The sequence below is a fragment of the Festucalex cinctus genome, chromosome 10 (assembly GCF_051991245.1).
Source record: "Festucalex cinctus isolate MCC-2025b chromosome 10, RoL_Fcin_1.0, whole genome shotgun sequence".
Taxonomy (NCBI): Eukaryota; Metazoa; Chordata; class Actinopteri; order Syngnathiformes; family Syngnathidae; genus Festucalex; species Festucalex cinctus.
In genome coordinates, this window is record NC_135420.1 from 6,924,522 (window position 1) to 6,946,060 (window position 21,539).

Sequence of the window (21,539 nt, forward strand, 5' to 3'; positions counted from 1 at the left end):
TTACCGGTCCACGCCCATGATCAGCACCACCTGTTCCCAATCAACCCGGACATAAAAGCCACCTGATTCCTCCCCTCTGTGCCGAAGTGTCACATATCTCAGTGCATGGAAGCGTCCTCTCAGTCCTCGTACCACAGTCCTTGTTTGATGTCTAGCCTAGCCTAGCCTTGCCTTGCCTTGTCTTGCGCCTTTAGTTTGCCCTGGTTTTCCTCCCTTGTGGAGCGCCTTTTGTTGTCCCTGTTTTTGAGTGCCCTTTTTTGTATCTCCCGTGTGGAGCTCTTTTTGTTCAGCCTTTTTTCCCTCTTTAAGAGGCGTTTTGGTTTTCGTGTTATTAAAGCTGCAGCCTTGTTGGCCAACTTTACATCTGCGTCTGAGTCCTACCTCCTCACGTCGTGTCACTATCTATCTATCTATCTATCCATCCATCTATCCATCCATCCATCCATTAATCCATCCATTTTCTTGACCGCTTATTCCTCACAAGGGTCGCGGGGACAAATATATATCCTAATTCTGAAATATTGACATCACTGCAAACTTTTCATTCCAAGCAAAAATATTTCCCATCTAGTATCTTAATGTAAACAGCTATTCTTATAAATGTACGCATAGTATTTGGTTTTTGAAAACATATTCAGACCACATTATAAAATCTATATTTTAAACAATTGACACTAGGTCACTACACTATTTTATTTTACTTATTTACTGCCAATTAAAATTCCACAGCCTTCTTGATAGACCTGTCGTTACAGCAACACATTTAATGGCACTAGTGAGTTACCACAGTAGCCATTTGCCTGGTACATGTGTCACATACACAGATCAACACAATAATTAGCAAGTGTCTTTCAGTCCATGGTGATGAAGTAATGGGGGGGGGGGAATGCAATTCATGTTCTTGTGTGTGCTGAGCAGTTCACACTTGCTTTCTCAGATTCTCAGAACTTAATTCAGTGTTTTGAACATGATGCCTATATGCAGTGGTACCTTGACTATGGGTGTGCCAAAATATTATCATTATTATAACAAACTGTTATAGACTCTCAGGCAATTTTTACTTGTGTTAGATGTAGAGGTGAGCTTAAAATCTGCCACACCTATAGGGTATATGCCACGGACGAGGCGGGACTTCCGTGTTTTTGCACATCAGCTTTGATTCCGGTTGCGGGTTGCGACGTGTGTGCCGCGTTCCAACACTCGCATCCCCCACCCAGGGCGGCTGAACTCTCTGAAGTGCTTCGGACAACTGACAAATACACTACACACTCCCACCCGTCAACGGGAAAGCACAACCGAGGGCCACAAAGTCGGAAGCACAAGTATTGGGACGCGGCTCACACGTCGCGAGCTGGTAAGGGATTCAAATTTGATGTGCAAAAACAGTTATGCCTCTTCCGTGGCATATACCCCATTGTTACGGTTTTGGGGCAGAGTGAGAGATGTGGACCCAATTGCAAGGAGGTGCAGTGAACAGGCGGGGGAATGTGAAAACAGGATGATTTATTGACAGAACAAGTGGGCAGGAAAACCAAGACTTGCCTGGACCGTACTTGCTTAACATGGAGTGACTTAGCTTGACTTGACTGGCTGTGGCTGAGGCTTACTAGACGTGGCAAAGACTTACTAGACATTGGCAAAAACTTACTAGACATGGCAAAGATGATGTGGTGGCAATACGACCCACATAACACAAATAATGCACCTACACCAACTGGACAAACAACAAACAGACTGATGCTGCATTCGAGGATGGTCGGAATTTGGACATTCCTGAGTTCAAACTAGGAAGTGTGTACGGGAACGCCCCCTTGAACTCAGAAATTCCACTTGCGAAAAAAAAGGACCCCGACGGACTACAATTGCCGTCACTCTACAATGGCTTCCCCTTTGAAAACACAGTCCATGAATGGTGAAACACAATTTACTTGAGTATAAAACTAGATAGTTTACTTCATTCATAAGTATACAACACAACTTCATGTAACGCAATGTACGTGACAGTATGCCGCTATCTCCCAGCATGAAATTATACGGTGAACTACTGAACTGTATAGAATGCTTATGAAAGAATATAAAAACAATAAATTAAGCAAAATTACGAGAAGGTAAGTTTGCAGGAGCTCAAAAATGAGTTTTAAGAACCAAAATAAAAAACAATTTACCACTATCCGCCATTTTGGTTGTTTACTTTCGCCTCAAACACTATCAGGTCAGCATTGGGGGGAAAAAAACAACTCAGATATATCCGACTTCAGACTATCCTCGAATACAGCATACATGCACCAATACTAATGACCTAATGGGACACACCTGGGGGAAAAAATGAAGTGGCTGAGGACACTGATTGGTCACACACTGGGAAGGGAAGACACACACAGGTAGACCTGGTTATACATAATGAGACAAGGGAAGAAACCATGCATACATGACCAAAACACCAACCAAAGACAAACACACACAAAAATAACCATAAACAAACAAAATCCCAACCCCACAGAACCAAAACATCACACCTACATGATAACAAAATGCCGCAACATCCGCACACCGTTCTCTGTTTTTAAGTCAAGGTAGGATTGTAAAGGCAATATTATCTGATCCTGTATCATGATGGAAAAATACTATTTAATGATAGATTATAAAAACACAGCATACTCTGAGCCATGAGTGTGCAATTTCGTGTACTAGTACCATCATCGTGATAACTTTTCAGACAGACAAAACAGCAGAACGGTATGTTCTTTTCATTATGTGTCAGTACTTTCTAAATGGCAGTGCTTACTTTTGTGACTAGCACATTTTGTTGTCTGCAAACTCAGTGTTCAAACGTCTAAGAAATGTGGCAACTGTGGCTGTAATTATATTCAGAAGAATAACAACGTCACACAGTAGAGCAGAGATCTTATTCAGGCTTGCTTCAGGTGCTTACCTCAGCCGTTTTTGGGCAACAGGTGTATTACACCCCGGAATGGTGACCACCGAGACACAAATCAGTAATTGAAGGAAATGCGACTTGCTTGGCTAAAATTTATGAAAGACTTGACTTAGACATGAACTACATGACATGAAAAGTTAAACAAGAATTTTACATTTGGTATTATTAGCGTGTATACTCTATCACAATTTAGCCCAAGAAAATGGATAGGTCCTGGTTCACCTCCACATGTTTTCAGGTCAGCCAGTCTTCATCAAAGCAAAAAGGCAATTTAATACACGTATGCTTGCTAAGTCAAAATATCACAAAAATGCCATGCCTCTCCTCTATGCCTTTTTTCTCAGATCCTCTTATATCCTTTAATATCCTCCCATAAGCCCCATATCAAACCAACAAACATTGATTATGCACTGCCGTGCCCATTACACTTTTTGCACCCCATTCACTGCAGCCACACAGTTTGGTACATTTTTGTTTGCTCCGCTTTTTTCCTTATACCATTTATGATTCCATTACTTTGTTCCACCATGTATTGTTACAGCATTTAGAACGGATCAAAAAATCACAATGAAAACACGTGAAATCTTCAAATCATGTTGTAAAATGCAGTTGTCTTGCTGATGGAGCGTAATCGTGTTTTTCTCCTCAGTGTTTTAAAGTTATGCTTATTTTCTGCTGATACAATGTGTTTTAAAACTGCTGAATACACTCAAGGTGATCAGATCAAGGTGAGCCTATTAACTGATGTAGAATGTAATGGATGAGACTCTCTAATTTTGTACAAGGGGTAACTCTTGTTACTAAGGGGGTCTGGGTGTGGAAAATCTGGATTTTTAAACGACACCTGAGCATCAGTCCAGAGTGAACGCTGTATTGTCTGTCTCTGCTCTCTGTTATTAAACACTGACCATGTTATGTTTCAGTTCGGTGGGGTTGGGATTTTGTTTAGTTTTTGAGTGTTTATCATCTTTTGTCCGGTTTGTCTCCCGTTATTGTTAACCTTGTCCACCTGCGTGTGTCGTCCCTTCCCGGTGTGTGTTGCAAATTGGTTCCCCCTGCCTGCCGTGTTTCCCAGCTGTGTGTTGTTAGTGTTGGTATAAAGGAGTGGTGTTTGTTTCACGCGGGTGTGGGAGCATTGTGTAGACCAGGGGTCTCCAAGTTGGGTCCTCGAGAGCCCCTATCCAGCCTGTTTTCCATGTTTCTCTCCACTAACACACCTGATTCATGATCGAGATCTTTATCAGGCTTCTGCAAAGGTTGCTGATTAGCTGATCATTAGATTCAGCTGTGCTGAAGGACAGAGACATGGAAAACAGGCTGGATAGGGGCTCTCAAGGACCCAACTTGGAGACCCCTGGTCTACACAATGCTCCCACACCCGCGTGAAACAAACACAACCCCTGGTGTAGAATATACCTGGTCTTTTCTTGGTGCCTAAGCTTAGTTGCTAGTTTATTCCACGGTCTGAAGTTTCACTTCGTCTGTCAAAGTTCTCTACGTCTGGTTAAGTTTCACGACGTCTGTCAAAGTTCTCTACGTCTGGTCAAATCACCACATCACCTCAGGTCTCCACGTTTCCATAAGTCTCTTTGTTTCCCCAAGTCTCTACGTTTCTCCAAGTCTTCACGTCCTGCCAAGTCTTCACGCCATGCCAAGTCATGTCCACCTTTGGGTCCCACCTCATCCACAACATAACAGACCACATACAACAACCTTATCATGTACAAAAACAACTCAAAGTGCTTTACACAAAAAACAAAAAACAAAACAAAAAACAGTAACCCGAAATAGCATAGGCGTGTGTGTGTGTGTGGGTGTGTGTGTGTGTGTGTGTGTGTGTGTGTGTGTGTGTGTCATCTGTGGCGTATACCCCATTAGGCCTCTCATGATTACTATATTGACTTAGCGTTAGATGAATAAAATTGACATGATAATTTTTTGTCATTCACATTCATGTTTGTTTGAATATCATTCAGGAGTGCTTGCTTCATTCCCTCTCCTGACAGTCAACATGCTAACCACTGTAGGAGGCAGGATTCTCTCACTCTCTCTCTCTCTCTCTCTCTCTCTCTCTCTCTCTCTCTCTCTCTCTCTCTCTCTCTCTCTCTCTCTCTCTCTCTCTCTCTCTCTCTCTCTCATAAAGACAGACCTCAGGAACAGCTTCAATGCAAAGAGAAAGAAGATAGCATATTTAAAGCTAAGCTTTTCAACGGCTGTGGGTGTACCATTACGTAAACTTAAGTATCACAAATAGAATTAGTTCCAATTTATTAGTTTATTTACAATTAGTTCCATAAGTTCACATGTGGAATTTTTATGGCAACACAACAAACCTCAAAATCCATTGAAAAACACAACCATCCCACCAAATTTCTTCAACTGAAAACAAAAAAAAAAACACTCTGGGCCTTCCATTTCATGACAGTTTGCAGTTCCAACACCTCTCAGATAGTGTTAATTGCTTTATAGTGAGAGAGATGCAGCCATTTGACACTGTTAAGAAAGCAATGTTTCAAGAAATGCTGCAGGTGTGATAGGCAATGTGAATTTCCCCCCAAAATGTGTACATTTGATCAAACATTCATTCCTTGTACACATGCAGGTGGAAGAGGAGATTCTGAAGGTCATGTGACATCTTCTATGTTACTTTGACAGTTCAGCAGGATTCCTTAAGATCCTTTAAAAGTCTTATAAGGCATTGAATCCATGGCGTAGTGCCTTAAATCAGTCAAAACTTAAAAAATGTTTAATGCATAAGTACAGTTTTATATATATATATGAGCATATTTATTGCCCCCTGGCTTAGCGCCTGTATGTTGAGGTTCACCCCAGTAGACGAGAGGGCAGCCTCCCTTCGCCTTCGGGTGGGTCTTGACTGTTGTTTGGGCCTATGCACCAAACAGCAGTACCCACCCTTTTTGGAGTCTTGGAGGGTGTGCTGGAAAACGCTGCCCCTGGGGACTCCATCGTTCTGCTGGAGGATTTCAATGCTCACATGGGCAATGACAGTGAGACCTGAAGTTGCTTGATTGGGAGGAACGGTCCCCCCTGATCAGAACCAGAGCGGTGTTCTGTTATTGGACTTCTGTGCTCGCACGGATTGTCCATAATGAACACCATGCTCAAACATAAGATTTTCTTCTGTGCCGAGGAAATTTATTTTCCTATCATAACCACGGACGTAATTATGAACAGTGCATTTATATTTAAGTCCTTGAATCCTATCCGAGCGAGATGACCCGGAAGTAAATAAATATAATTTATTATAATATTATGAATAGCGAATTATTAGTGCCCGGCCGTAGCCATAGAAATATGGTCAGTAAAAAAAATAAAATAAAAGAAAGAAAGAAAGAAAGAAAGAAAGAAAGAAAGAAAGAAAGAAAAAGAAAAGAAAACCGCATGCGAGGAATGGTAATTTTTTTCGTATTTATTGAAACTCTGCTTTTAACATTTATGAAGGAGTGATGTTTGAGTGATGACTGATGTTTTGTCTTATGAGATGTTTTTGTTTTATGTGGCCATCATCAAGTTTGAACTGAAGTGATGTTTGAGTTCATTCCTGTTAAGTTGGGTTCGCGACCGTGAGGTCAAGTGTCTGTTTTGTATTGATGTAACCGTGATATAACCATTATATAGTTTCAACTATTTTTAGGCTGTGTGAGTTTTAGGATTAATCCTTTAGATGATGTGTGTGGTGTCAGGAATCTTTGGTACTGTGTGATGTATGGGTCGACAGCCAATAGGAGAGCTTCATGTCATACGATGTCTTGCCACGCTCTATGATGAGTTTGAGAGATTCTCTATATAAGCTGTCTGAGGAGTGTGTGTTCTTTGTCGGGTTATTGTCCACCTGTTCCTGTGTACAGCGTCGCAGAGTTTCTGCCTCTCGATGTGAATAAATAGATAAAACCTTATTTGTGTCTGCGCCTTTGAGATCCAAACCTCTCAGCACATAACAAAAACATAAACGCAAACAAAAATCAAACAACAATTTGACATAAATGGGGGGAAAAAAACAAAACAAAAAACCCCAATAAGGATAAGGAAAATAACCTAAGGCACAAAAAATTCAATTAAGGTCAACTAAAGACAATTGACCAAGGATTTTCAGTTGTTTATGTTCTTTTCTTGTTTCTTGTAAAGCAAGGAACGGTAAGTCCGGAGCAGTAAATAGCATCACATGACGTGAAACTCTACATGCGCTGGGCGCCACCTCCGTTTGTCGTTGTTGATACAGCAACCTGTCAGATGGGTCAATAATGTGGCTCATTATTAACATTATTAAATCGGATTTGGACATTTGCTAAAAACAGTCTGGACGGTCAGCCCGAAAAATCAGATTTGAGGAGGAATCCGATTGGAGTCAGATGTGCCTGCAGTCTGAACGCAGCCTTGGTGGGGTCATCCAAGGCGAGATCTGACCTTACCATTTGCAGCAGCAGCAGTAGATCACACCCAGAAAAAGGATTCAATTCAGCAGCTGTTATGGAAGCAGTTTGGTGTCAGTTTGCAGGCCTCAACAAGCTTTTAACAGCATTTCGAAGTGTTTTTGTACCGTACAGATTTACCTGTTTTTTTTCCATGATTACATGGTTTTTATTTTATGTGGTGGCACAGCATAGATTCAGAAGGTGCGGTCCAATTTGTCAAAAGTAATTAGGCTGGTGTTAGTATTGCCTCTTCTGCACAAAGAGGTGTGTGCTGTTAATTAGAATGATGAGCAGTCACACTAGCCTATAGACCATGAAACACAAGGCTGCATTTTAATCTCATTAGACTTGTCGCCATTTAAACATGATTACCCATACAATATTTAGTTGAATGCTTGTAAATTCAAGCTCAATTGAACTGCAATACACATTAAGCTCGGATTTGGGGTGGTCTTCACCTGAAAGCCACACCCACTTTCTTGAACGAAGTCGGTCTGGCCAATCGCTACTATTTACTCTAAGTCCGTGTGTTTACTCTTCCACACATTTGTCCTGCTTTAATGATGTTACGTTTGCGGTTTGCTGATTGGATGTTGCAACAGATTGTTGCAGGAGAGACTTGATTAACATGTTTGCAGCACCAAGCAACATTTAGGTAATATTAACAAGTTGACATTTGCTGTTGTGTAGTGTCAACAATAGCCAATAGTGTATGTCTGCTTGACCATTGTGTTCTACATCATCCATTCGCTACTGCCTTATATGTAACCCTGGATGACCAGGTTCTCGAAAAAGCACCATGGAAAGCGGCAGCACTAATAGTATTAGCTGAGTAGTGATTAATTCTTGTGTGTTGTCCACCTTTAGCCAAATCTTCACTAGAATGGTACTGCATGGTTGCATAGGAATATTAGCAGCATAAGAAATAAATACAGATTCTTATTCTCCTTGCCAAGCCCTGAATCCAAAGTCCTCTTTGAGAATTGGTAATATGTAGTAGGCCTACTTCTATGATTTTTTAATGTTGAAAATGTACTATGAATCTTTTAGGCCTGTTCTTTGTACACTAGCTACAAAGACATTTGGAACGACCCAGGAGAATACCAAGAACTGAATGAATACCAAGAAGATTAGCAATATATTTTAGTTTTGTTTTTGTTTTTCTTCACAGTTTGTTGACAAGACACCACTGAACGCACTGAAGCTACAAATTGGATGGTGACAATTGTTACTGTTTGAATAAGCTTTGCTCTGTGATTTCTGATAGTGGAATACATTCCGTGTGACAAGCATTTCATTTCCCCAAACGACCTTCATTCTCAAGGGAGAGCTGAAAAAAGCGGATTCTGCTGTAATTAGGCGAGCTCGCTGACAAAAAAAGAAACACCCAAAGTGAAGGGGGCGGATAAAAGACAGAGAAGAAGAGTGAAGGGGAGGAGGAAGGTGGGGAGGGTGTGAGGAGGAAGGGAGATAATGAGAAGCAGGGTGACAGCATGAACAAACGCAGGAGGAGGAAGGCATGTGAAGAATCAAGTGGCTTGTTTCCTTGCGGCCACCTCTCAATGTGATGTCCGTTCACCATTGTTTTATTTACGAAAGGTTGCATGTCATTTTGACTTGCTTCACATGCATATTACATTTCCCCTTCATCTGACAATTAGTGTAGATTTGAAAACATAGAAGGGCCAAAACATCCCAAATGAAATTAAATTGCACTAAAAAACTAACCACGAGAGGGTGCTAGAACTGCACAAATGGAAATCAACCCGACTTTTTTTTAACAGCTGTGTTGCATTTAAATGAAAGTGATCATGCCGATGACGATATTGCGCTTATCATTACATCCCTAACAGCCATTTTAGAAAATTTTGAAATTTTCAATACCCATGCCACGCGATATTACGTTCAATAAATATATATAAACCAAATCTACCAAATGACAGAATAGACTCCCTCCTTTTTGCCTCGTCCCGTTCTTTTACAGTAGAAAAATGTAGGTTGCACAAAAAGCAGCCATTACTTCCATGGACTCTGAAACTGTTTTTATTTCGTATAAAATGGGGCAAGGATGTCATCTACCGGTGGTTGGGCATCAGTAAATTTGTTTCCAAGTTTGACATTTACAGTGGAGCATAATCAGATTCTCCCTCATTATCCCCGCTCAAAAAATATATATAATTGACAACTATACATTCTTATATTATGAATGAGTTAAATGGCCAGTGAGTTTATACCAGTGATAGGGAACCCTGGTCCTCGAGAGGCACTGTCCTGGCCGTCCCTCCTCCAACACAACTGACTCAGATGATCAGCTAATCAGTAAGCTCTGTAGAAGCCTGATAAAGTTCTTGTTCATGAATCAAGTGTGTTGGTGGAGGGAGACATGGAAAACAAGCGGGGTAGGGGCTCTCGAGGACCAGGGTTCCCTACGACTGATTTATACTCTATGTACACATTTTGATATTTTTGGCATTATTGGATGGGGAAATTTATTTACTAATGGTATCAGTATTTGGTATCAGTACCGGTGAGTTGAGTATCGGTCTGAAAAAAAGTGGTATCAAACATCCCTAATCCTGACCATGCACCATGATATGCATGTATTCTGTAAATTAACTGACCATTTTTTTTGTTTTTGTTTTTTTACAGGTAACATATAATACTCCCATGTTCCAATAATAATAATAATGATAATAATAATAATAATAATAATAATATGCTGCTGATGATAATAATAATAATAATAATAATAATAATAATAATAATATGATGATGATGATGATGATGATAATAATAGTTCCAATAAGAATATGACTATTATCATGTTGAAGTATTCATTCATTAAAACGGTTCTGCCATAACATTTCACAAATGAGAAGTATTGGCCACTGTTTTTTTTTCCAGGATTCAAAATATGAATTCCCTTTGCATGATGTGGCAGCATCTTAAAGTACAGCCCATCAAATGCACAGAAGCTTTCACATATAGATGAAAAATCTATTTCCAGCTTTACCAGCAGGACAACCAGACAGACGCCCGACAGCCAGCCAGCGTCATTGTCAAAAATGCACAATATATACAGACTACAAACATTTTGCATTTCGACCGTGGATGAAATATTGCCGTCATAATTAATTTCGCTGCAGGCATGCAAAACTCCCCGAGTGTTGTTTGGGGGCTGTTTCTTCTTCAATTGTTGCGTCAGGTCTTTTCGGTCCACTGCTGTTGATATAGCGTCTCCTTAATGACGCAACGCTGCAACTGCAGTTAAAATACGTTGCTGCCGAGCTCAATAAACACAGCTGGAGCGCTCCAGCTGTGTTGAGCGATAGTCACTCAGGCTGGAGGTGGCGAGCAAATTAGGTGGTGGTGGCCGCCTCCAAATTTTGTACAGAGGAAAAACACTGGGTACTAAAGCCCAAGTTTTGTTTTTAGGCGAGCCCGATGATGTCTAGCGGAGCTTCTTGACCTAACACACAAGCCCGAGGTCATTCCCTGCCAGAGTTGGGACATTCCATGTCCCTAGATCTAGAGCCAGTAGTGATGGGATTTTCGGCTTCTTTCAATGAGCCGGTTCATTTGGATTGGCTCAGTGAAAAGAGCCGACTCTTTTTGGCTCTCAAACGGCTCTTTTAACTTTAGCTTTTCTTTTAAATATTTACGACAAATTTACCATACATTTTGATAAATGACTTGGTGAACTAAATATTGCACTCTACTGACTGCAAATAGCAACAATTATCAAGCAAAGAAAGGATTTTTTTCTCATTTTATTGAATAAATTAATAGGCTCCATACAATAAACAAGAAACAAAATTAAAACTTCAACCAACAACAATCAAAATAACAACCAAATAACAAAAATAATGACTGCAACAGCAGCAGCGAACAAAACAAACATTAGCTACTCACCACGGTCCAGGATAAAAGACCTTGCTTTAGTTTAAATTTGTATAAAAAAATAAATAAATAAAAAATAATAAATAAATAAATAAATGAATAAATAAAACAATAAAAAAACAAACAAAACATATCAACTCGGCTTATCCGGTTCCTTCTCTCATCTGACTTTAACCAATTAAAATGTCTCCAAATGTTACTGCGTTTTCGGCTCATCTTGTACAAACTGCGTTTGTGTGCTGTCCTTTCCTCTCCTGTTTTCTCCTCCTCCTGTCTCTCTCTGTCTGCGGCTGCGCAGACGAGGCGGAGCAATGTGCGCCGCGTGTAATAACACCTCCCCCACCCCCACCCCCTACACCCCACCTATGCCGATCAGCCCAGGTTACGTCATAAAAAGAAAAAGAAAAAAAAATAGGAAAATGGTCTCCTCTCTCTCTCTCTCTCTCTCTCTCCCTCTCTCTCTCTCTCTCTCTCTCTCTCTCTCTCTCTCTCTCTCTCTCTCTCTCTCTCTCTCTCTCTCTCTCTCTCTCCTCTCTGCATGATCAGCTAGAGAAGGACATGCACCATGCCATGCACTGCTGTCATGATCCCAGAAGCGAGGGTGCGGCAGGTTTATACATGCTTTTCATAAACGTTATTTGCATCACACAAACTCCGTGTGGCTATTTGCGCTGGCGTTAGTGAATTAGACGCTGTATATCAATGAGTCTCATTTGCTTTGGGCAGGTCATAATATGCGGCAAACGTATGAAAATTACCTAATTTACATACGCGCAAATAACACCGGCGCAATCTGGTTGGCAGCACACTTAGTGACGGATTTCCCCATCTGCGTGTGTTTAGTGAATTAGGCGCTCCCGGATTGCTCCATTTTTACTGGTTAGAGCAGCACAAAGGCTACGCAAACCTTTTGTGAATCTACCCCAATATTTATAAGTAAGCAATAGTGTTTACAATACATCATAAATAATTCTTTTTACAGTGGCATACAGTTCAAATGTGCAAATCAAATGAGCTTCAATTCTAAACTTATTCCTAATCTCCATTCCTGTCCTCTTTTTGTGTGACAGATACAGTGATGGATACAAGGACAGCAACGGCTGAGCTGGGCTGGATATCATTCCCTGCCAATGGAGTATGAAGCATTTTTTACATTTATTTTTAAGATTCATATGTGAGCATGAGTAGGTTTAAGGTAAATAGTTTAAATGCACTTCAAGGTGGTCCATTATTGAGATGAATCAGGATTAGCAGTATTATAATAATGCTAGCATGATATGTAAATAAATTACAAATATATGCCTGGAAAACATTGTTTTATTTTGATTACAAAAAAAAAAAAAGTAAAGTATCAGCTCAACTCAGCTCAACATTTGTAGAGCATTTTTCACAGCCTCCCAGCTGTAGCCAATTCCTGTAAAATAAAACATAAAGCACAATAATTGCAATCATAAATAAATAGAACAATACATCCGTAAACAGAAGTCTTTTGTAATTTAAACTGTACAGGGTCTGTCTTTACATTGGCATTTAGCATCCAGGTGCTTGAGTTTTATTTCATCTTGTTGTGAAGTTAGTAGATGAGGGAGCGGATAAGACTAAAATCTCCAACAAACAGAATTGATGATGCCAGGATCATAAATATCTGTGGCCAGGATGCTGGAAATGGTAAACTTGCGAACACAGCATCACTCACGTTTACAAGCTACAAGATATATAATATGACCATAGTGACATTGAATATGGAAGTCCCTCAAAACATTTTAAGTGTTTCTCCACTCTAACTTTTTCCCTACATTACTTAATGTTCCATCTGTAGTTTATAAAAAGAAAAACACAAATACAGCCACAGCACATCCATCTTCTTATCCTCAAAGTCACTGAGAGCAGGAGCATATCTCAGCTGGCATTGGGCAGGCTGCACCCTGGATTGGTTGTCGCTCAATCACAGGGCACATATAGAGAGAGACAACCATTCACACTGTGACCTGAACCCACACAACCTGCATGCAAGTCAGGCGAGTGTCACTACACCTTCAGTGACCTCATGAGATGTTGTCCAATTAAATAAAGTCAGCTTCAGATAAGGTGATGAGTTGTGTGTGTTTGAATTGTGTATTGCTGATAGTAGATGCACAACCTGGCACAAGACAAAAATGAGAAAAGACAAAAATATGCCGATGAAGAGATGACTCATTTGAATCTGAATCTCTCTTTCTCTGCACACTCATTCCAACCCCCTGACCCCCCGCCCGCTTGTTTCACACACTAACATTTCCGGCAGTGGGAGGAGGTGAGTGGCTACGATGAGAACCTCAACACCATCAGGACGTATCAAGTGTGCAATGTGTTCGAGCCCAGCCAGAACAACTGGCTCCTCACCACATACGTTGACAGACGGGCAGCGCTGCGCATCTATGTGGAAATACGCTTCACTGTTCGAGATTGTGCCTCAATCCCCAGTGTCCTTGGCTCCTGCAAAGAGACGTTCAACCTTTACTACCTGGAAACAGACAGGGCTGTGTCAGAGGGGATCAGAGGGGTGGAATATTGGACAAATGCCCCCTTTCTTAAGGTAACTACCGAGAACTTGTGGTAGCAATAAGATATTGCATCATTAACGATACTACAATGGTACCTCGACTTGAGAGTTTAGTTTAGTTTAGTTTAGTTTAGTCATTTTTTCCTTTCACACATTACAGCCTACATCAATCACATCACATCATTTGCAACATTGACATCCGAAAGAAGGGCTGACGGGTGGAAGCTGATGGCTTATTCGAGACCCGTCCCCATCGATCCATTATTATAACGCATCAGTCATATACATTGTTTAGAATAGTCATTGATTTTTATCGTTATCCATCCCATACTATCCCAGACACTGCTCGCTCAGTTCATCTTGAATGTCCGTGTGTAGATTGCAGCTAGTCCCAGTCATTTGGAACTGGTGAATCGGTCCCCAGACAACACCAGTAGCCCCCCCCACCAGGCGAGCAGCCAAGGCAAGCGCATTTTTTCTCGTTCACCAGTAGCGTCTTCGCTGACCTTGGATCAGCTTTCACACATGTTGTGGCTTCCAATAGTAGTTCAGCTTGCATTCAGCCCATTGCTTTCAAGCAATTTTGCCTCAATTCCGGTCAGCTCAGCCACCATTGTTGCTACTTGTAGTTGTTGATAGAGGACTCCTGAGCGCTACCAAGTCCAGTTCATCCAGCAGAGTGGCTCACGCCAGCCGCACTCCAGGCACCAGACCAACAACCCCATTTTGCGTATTGACAGCAGATTCATTGTAGCCACAATACAGCCTATCATGTAGCCTTGATTGTTACAACAAATGTCCAAACGGAATTAGAGCCAGACAATATTTAGATTCATACTGGAACAGCAATACATGTTATCTATGCAGTTGTATTAACAAGAGTTAGCCTTGGCAATGTCAGCAAGTAATCATATACAACTCCAGTGTTGAGTAATTAGTGATATGAGTTACTGTTGTTGATGTCTCTCAAACTCCGCCAATTCTTCCACTCTTTTCACGATTCGTGTTTTTTGTTGACCATAGTTACCTTTAGTTTGAATAAAAATTCGGCAGTCTTTTGTCCACGTGCTTTCGATAAGTCCATTCTTTCTCATTTGTCGCGCCTTTTTGGCGATGTCAGCATTTTGTTTGGTGAGATTTTTGTTGATGTAGACATGTTTACCACGAAGCTTGTGACGGTGAGTGCCCCAGCATAAAAGTTGGCTTTGTTCTGTGAGCCAAAATTTGACTAAGGAGTGAGCTTCACATATGCCACCACTCCAGTGAAGTGGAAAAAAAAAGGAGAGCCACATTCATTGATACACTTTCAGCTGTTTTTACACAAAAACAAGATGAAAACACTTGCAAGGAGCATGGAGTAGACGTCCATAATGAACTAATTGCGCGGTAAATGGCCAACGCAACTGATTCCAGCTAACTCACTATAGACTTCTCAATTATTTTATTATAACTCTACGGCACAAATATAAAAAAAAAAAAAAAAAAAATATATATATATATATATATATATATATATATATATATATATATATATATATATATATATATATATATATATATATATTAGTAATTGAATCCTTAAAAATGCCATTTAAGAAATAATGTAGAATTTTCTTTTTCTTTTTTTTTTTTTAATTACGTCCTGTGGATGACACTCCTGCACAAATCCATTGAAATCCGCTGTTGAGATTCCTCATTGACCGCTGCAACATCTCAGCTGGGATAGCTTAGAATTCCATCATTGTTTGATTGTAAATGACATGTTTTAAGGTTTCAATTGCTATGAATAAAATATTTTACTGACATCACTCTTGGTTTTATTGGATTGTTAAAAAGTTCCCGTTTGTGTGTGTTACCTTGTATTTGTATCTAAAGTCAGCTGCAGTTGTCGCCAGCAGTTGTAAATTCACAATAAATTGAATGCTGACACAACCTCGCCGCTGCTACCATTGCATTGACTGCATTTTGCTTCCATCATGTACTCTGTATTGGAAAAGTCATTTTTTTAAGGAGCTATTGGACCTGCACAGTATTTAATACTTTTACTGGTTCTCATGATCTTTCCTGTGGAATAGGTGGACACCATTGCAGCAGATGAGAGTTTCTCCCAAGTTGATTTTGGTGGGAGGTTGATGAAAGTGAACACAGAAGTTCGAAGTTTCGGCCCATTGTCCAAAGGAAAAGGGTTCCATTTGGCTTTCCAGGATCTGGGAGCCTGCATGTCCCTCCTTGCTGTCAGAGTTTTCTACAAAAAGTGTCCCAGCATCGTTCAGAACTTTGCTTACTTCCCAGAGGTACGGAATGGACACGGTTGCTCTTTAGAAGTGTCTTTGGTGACATAGTTGAGTGTACTGTTCCTAGATATGTATTTTGTAATATATGTTCTGAAATGTTTCCAGACACTTACCGGAGCAGAATCCACATCACTTGTCATTGCCAGAGGAAGTTGTATCCCCAATGCAGAGGAAGTGGATGTGCCCATAAAGCTTTACTGTAATGGCGATGGCGAGTGGATGGTACCCATTGGAAGTTGCAGCTGTAAGGCGGGTTATGAACCAGACAACGACAACCTGTGCAGAGGTGAATCTTTTTATAAGGCCAAAAAAACATCCATATTTAAAGAATATACCATTGAGTGTGGGCGGCACGGTAGTCAAGTGGTTAGCACGTCCGCTTCCCAGTTCTGAGATCTCCGGTTTGAGTCCAGGCTCGGACCTTCCTGAGGGGAGTTTGCATGTTCTCCCCGTGCCCGCGTGGGTCTTCTCCGGGTACTCCGGTCTCCTCCCACATTCCAAAGACATGCATGGAAGGTTAATTGGGCGCTCTGAATTGTCCCGAGGTGTGCTTGTGTGTATGGATGGTTGTTCGTCTCTGTGTGCCCTGCGATTGGTTGGCAACCAGTCCAGGGTGTCCCCCGCCTACTGCCCAGAGCCAGCTGAGATAGGCGCCAGCAGCCCCCGCGACCCTTGTGAGGAATAAGCGGTCAAGAAAATGGATGGATGGATGGACCATTGAGTGTTGTTGTCTATATTAATTGCTTTTATAATGAGCATACCAGCACATGTTCATTTTGTCGCAAATGTAGAACAACACAGTGAATAAATATCAATTAATGATTACGAATAGCAGCCAAGACTTTTGCTGGCTTCAACACACATACAGCTGCCGTAAGAGCAAACCACTTTGATAAATATAATCATCAGTTTGAGTCATTTGAGATCTCTTTGTGGACATGGCTGTGTAACATACAGTAGAGTAAGGGTTCTGTGTCTAAGCACCACATGTCACAGTAAGTCATTAAAGCTACTATATGGAGGACTTCCCCCAAAAATATCTTAACAATAGCCTTTTTATTTGACCATTTATGACTAAAACATATTCTAATTAGTAGATCAACATCTTAGCTGTTCACAATGGGTACGCCTACAAGCCTCTGGCCAATATTTTTTAGGAGGCGTACGGTCCGAGTCCTTCGAATTTCCCGCCCTCTGTCTGCGGATGTGACGTCATGCGCGTTCTCGTCCGTTGGTTTACTGTCGTCGTGAAGACGGAACAAGTACAGATTTTCGCTGCCCCAGACACCCGCTGTTAAGCCTAATTTATGCCTCCACGTTTGCTCTCGCGTCGATGAGCGCCGTCGATCACATGATCGACGCGAGCCATGAATTTTAAGTGCTGCGTCGCTCGTGGCCGGCCGACGTGCACACGTCGCCAATCCTTGGACGCACGTTGATGGCGGGGCGTCGCTCGCTTCTGATTGGTCCGTTCGATGGCGTTTTTTCTTTTTTTTCTCTCTCTCTCTCCCTGCCCCCCGCCCAGATAGTTTCCGTGAAGGCAACTGGCGGCGCAAATCGACTTCCTGCTCGGAGACGACGGCTGTGCATGTGGATATGTGCCTGGGACGAGAGGCGGAAAACAACAATAACAAAAAAATAATAATAAAAAAAACTGTGTTCGCTAAGCGCACGGCTGTTGTGTTTTGGCGAGTTTACGGCCGACACCGGTGCAAATTGGCAATAATTAATTGCCACGGTGATGAACTTACTCTCCCCCCGGCTTTGTTTCGTGTTTCTGAATTAAATTGAACTTCCTGAATCCGTCATAAAATGCAGAGGAATCGCCACTCTGTGGCGGCCCAGCCATAGCGACAGCGGGACTTGGTGTGAAACTCCAGCAGACACAGATGTGTATTGCGCACAAGTCGGAAGGCAAACGCACGAGCGGAGCTCCAACGTGACGCCTCGACGCGAGCCTCTCGCAGAAGCATACTGAGGCCTTTACTCTGCGGAAGGCTGCTTTAAAAAAAAAACAAAAAAAAAAACATAAAAAAAAATTAAAATGTCAAGTGCCACGAAAAAAAAACAACTAAACATGATAGTGACCGATGCCGGGTAAGAATGAGAGTGAACATCGGTTTGACATTTCAGAGGTGGAGAGAGCTGAATCGGACTTGGATTAGAAAAGTGATTCACAGCTGGCTTTCTTTCTACTCCAAAAGGTAAGAAACGAGTAAAAAAAAAAAAAAAGTGTTGTTTTCAAATAGCAGTAACCTCAAGATCGATCACTTCTCGGTCGTAACTATTGGGGTGAAAGGAGGTAGACGGCAACATTTAGCATGAAAGGGGCGGCAAGATTGAAGGAAATAGAAAAGAATGACTTTATGAAGAACAGACGTTCCATTCCGCAGCCTTTCAATCGGGCTAAATGTTGCATTATTTTCCTCTTTGACGACTGCCTATTGTAGCTACATCATGCTAGCGGAATGTAAACACTACTACTGAATGGCGATAACATTCACGGCCATATCCCGCTAAGCAGTCTATATGTTTTTCTCAATCGTCAATTTCCATAAATGGCGGCCCACCTTTCGGCTAATGCACAATGACACTTACCACGAGGCGACAAACTAATAATGACTTGAATCAGGTTGACGTCCGTCGAACGGGGTGACTACAATATGTAACTGCATATTGACGTCGGAATGAGATCCAATTAATTGACGTAATTTGCACATGGTTTTGGAGTACAGCACAGATATGATCTGATAATATGATCTGCACGTTCCGTGGACATCAATGGTTCAGTGGGGATCGAGAGTCTCATTCCGTGAAGTGGTCGGCTTTGTATAACATACCTCTGAAAACATAATTTAATTTGATATGAAGAGCCCAGGTCGCGCACGTCCAAGTGTACGAGCGTGCAGGTTGTTTTCGGCCACAGGTGGCAGTAGCGATTTGAAATTTTAAATCTTCCATATAGCTGCTTTAAGTATCCTAAAATAAAACTCAGCAACACTCTTTTGTACTGCACCTGTATCCACACAGGCTAAAATGTGACAAAGCTGATAAATGCTACTTTGATTTGAATGCATACAGTTCAGCTACATTCACACTGGAAATGGCCACAAGCCACTTGGCAGCAAAATTGTAGTGATGGTGTTGATGTAACTGCAATACCTGATTCAGATTTGTTGCAGATTTCATGCGATCGCATGAATTTCTTTGGAGGAGTTTAGTTCAGACACGAGTCCTGGAAATGGGTCAAAGCCCTGAAATACATTATCACCATAACTGCTGACTATATCAGTGTCTGTTACAGCCTAGATCCTTCATTAATATTCTGTCATGATGGACATTTATGGCAAAATTTGTCTTACACAGACACACTAGTGGCAATTAGTAATTGTGTCAGTCTCCGGATGGAGCTTATCATCTTTTTTGGTTGGGGGGGATATGTACATTGTGTTTGCAAAGTTTGGAGAGTTTGTGAGCATGTTAACGCACGTCAAAAAGTGACTTGGTTGCCAGAATTATAAAAATAAAAAATAAATAATGAGAACGCACAAGGCAATTTCAAGAGGGTCCTTGCACCTCAGTTCTCCTCTGTTGGCCTCTGCCAAGTCCAAATAATGGTTAAATGGTAGATTCACTTTGTGTCTAGACAATAGCTGAGCAACCTATACAGACAATGCATTGCATTTTCCTTGTACTGTAGTAGATGTTATTCAATGATGCATTAATGAAAATACTCACTGTAACATGGTGGCAATTCAGTATCGAGCTGCTGTACTTGTCAATAACGTACATGGATCATTGCTAATCCCGGCTGACTTCAGGTGAGAGGCGCAAGATATACTGGACTTGTCTCTCGTCAGTCACAAGACACATAATAGAGACTAACGACTCACAATCACACCTTTTGGACACATTACAGCACAGGTCTCAAACTCCAGTCCTCGAGGACTGCAGTCCTGCATGTTTTAGAGGTTTCTCTCCTCAAACACAGCTGAATCATATAATGAGGATCATTATCAGGTTGCTGCAGAGCTTCCTGATGAATCAGGTGTGTTTGAGGAGAGAAACCTCTAAAACATGCAGGACTGCGGCCCTCGAGGACTGGAGTTTGAGACCTGTGATTTAGAGTCTTCAGTTAACCTTAAAAGTGTGTCTTTGGCATGTAAAACATTTCCTTGTGTGTTTCTACAGTTGCGTTTGAAAGTTTGCATATTTACATAACCTAGCTGTATGTAAACTTATGAGCACACTTTATGGCAGGGGTGTCAAACATAAGGCCCGCGGGCCGGATCAGGCCCGCAAAGGGGTTTAATCCGGCCTGCGAGATGATTTTGTAGAGTTAAAAAATTTAAAAAAATGGTAATGTCGGACTAATTAATCAGCCGGCCACAATCAAAATATATGAAATTTGCAATTTCACAAGCAATCCTCGGATGAGCAATGCAACTTGTACGGGGGAATCGTCCTTGATGTCATTATTTTACACACAACTTAAAGTTACGGTTTGTTTAATTATATTATTATTATTATTATTATTATCATCATCATTATTATTATTATTATTATTATTATTATTATCATTATTATTATTATTATTATTATTATTATTATTATTATTGTATTTAGTATTTTTTTTAATCATAGACCGACAAATGTGTTAAATATGACACAAATTCAATTGCTGGTAACACAAGTAGATGACAAAGATTAGCGTCCTTATAATGTCATGAACTGCGCCACGCAATGCATTCTGGGAACAATATATATGCAAAATGCAATTTAACACGTCCAGAACTCAGTGTTGCCGCTTACCATTTTCATTTGTATTATTTTTTTAAACAATAGATTACAGTTGAGCTCCGTAATTTAGGGCTGGCCCACAAATAGCGAAAATCTGCGTATAATTGACGGCAATCGTTTTTAAGTTATATACCGTTATTTTACCGATGCGGCCCACTTGGTAATATATTTTCCTCCATGTGGCCCCTGAGCGAAAATGAGTTTGACACCCCTGCTTTATGATGAGAAAATGGTTTAATGCCCATAAAATACAAATACTGTGGCAATTGTTTTGTTATTTTCAGAGGTTGAAGTTGACATGTTCAGAAATGTGCATGCGAGTTTTGGTGACGATTCATAGCATTTATGGGTCATTAAGCGACATTGAGCTTTTGTACATTTATAGTTGTGCTCATAAATTTGCACACCAATCTCAAGCACAACTGTACGTATTTGGCAAATATAGATGATAATTCTGATTCTGAAAAGGAGTAGCCTACCTAGAGAAACGGGTAGGGGGAAAACACAAAGATGTCTTCCAATTGATATTTAAACTCTTGTCCTTTGGATATGAGGCAGACGTGCTAACCATGCTACCGCATATTATTTTTTAATGTTTAAGTCCTTGTTCGGTCCATTAAACGTCATCAATG

General features: G+C 41.0%; 1 protein-coding gene across 1 annotated transcript in view; it reads left to right on the forward strand.

The window, feature by feature from the left end:
* Positions 1–21,539, forward strand: part of LOC144027739 (ephrin type-B receptor 1-like) — a 153,790-nt gene that overhangs the window by 22,061 nt on the left and 110,190 nt on the right. Inside the window, exons 2-5 of the mRNA XM_077535534.1 lie at positions 12,342–12,406; positions 13,556–13,846; positions 15,889–16,107; positions 16,213–16,393. Coding sequence (XP_077391660.1) covers positions 12,342–12,406; positions 13,556–13,846; positions 15,889–16,107; positions 16,213–16,393 — 756 coding nt within the window. The remainder of the gene's footprint in view (positions 1–12,341; positions 12,407–13,555; positions 13,847–15,888; positions 16,108–16,212; positions 16,394–21,539) is intronic.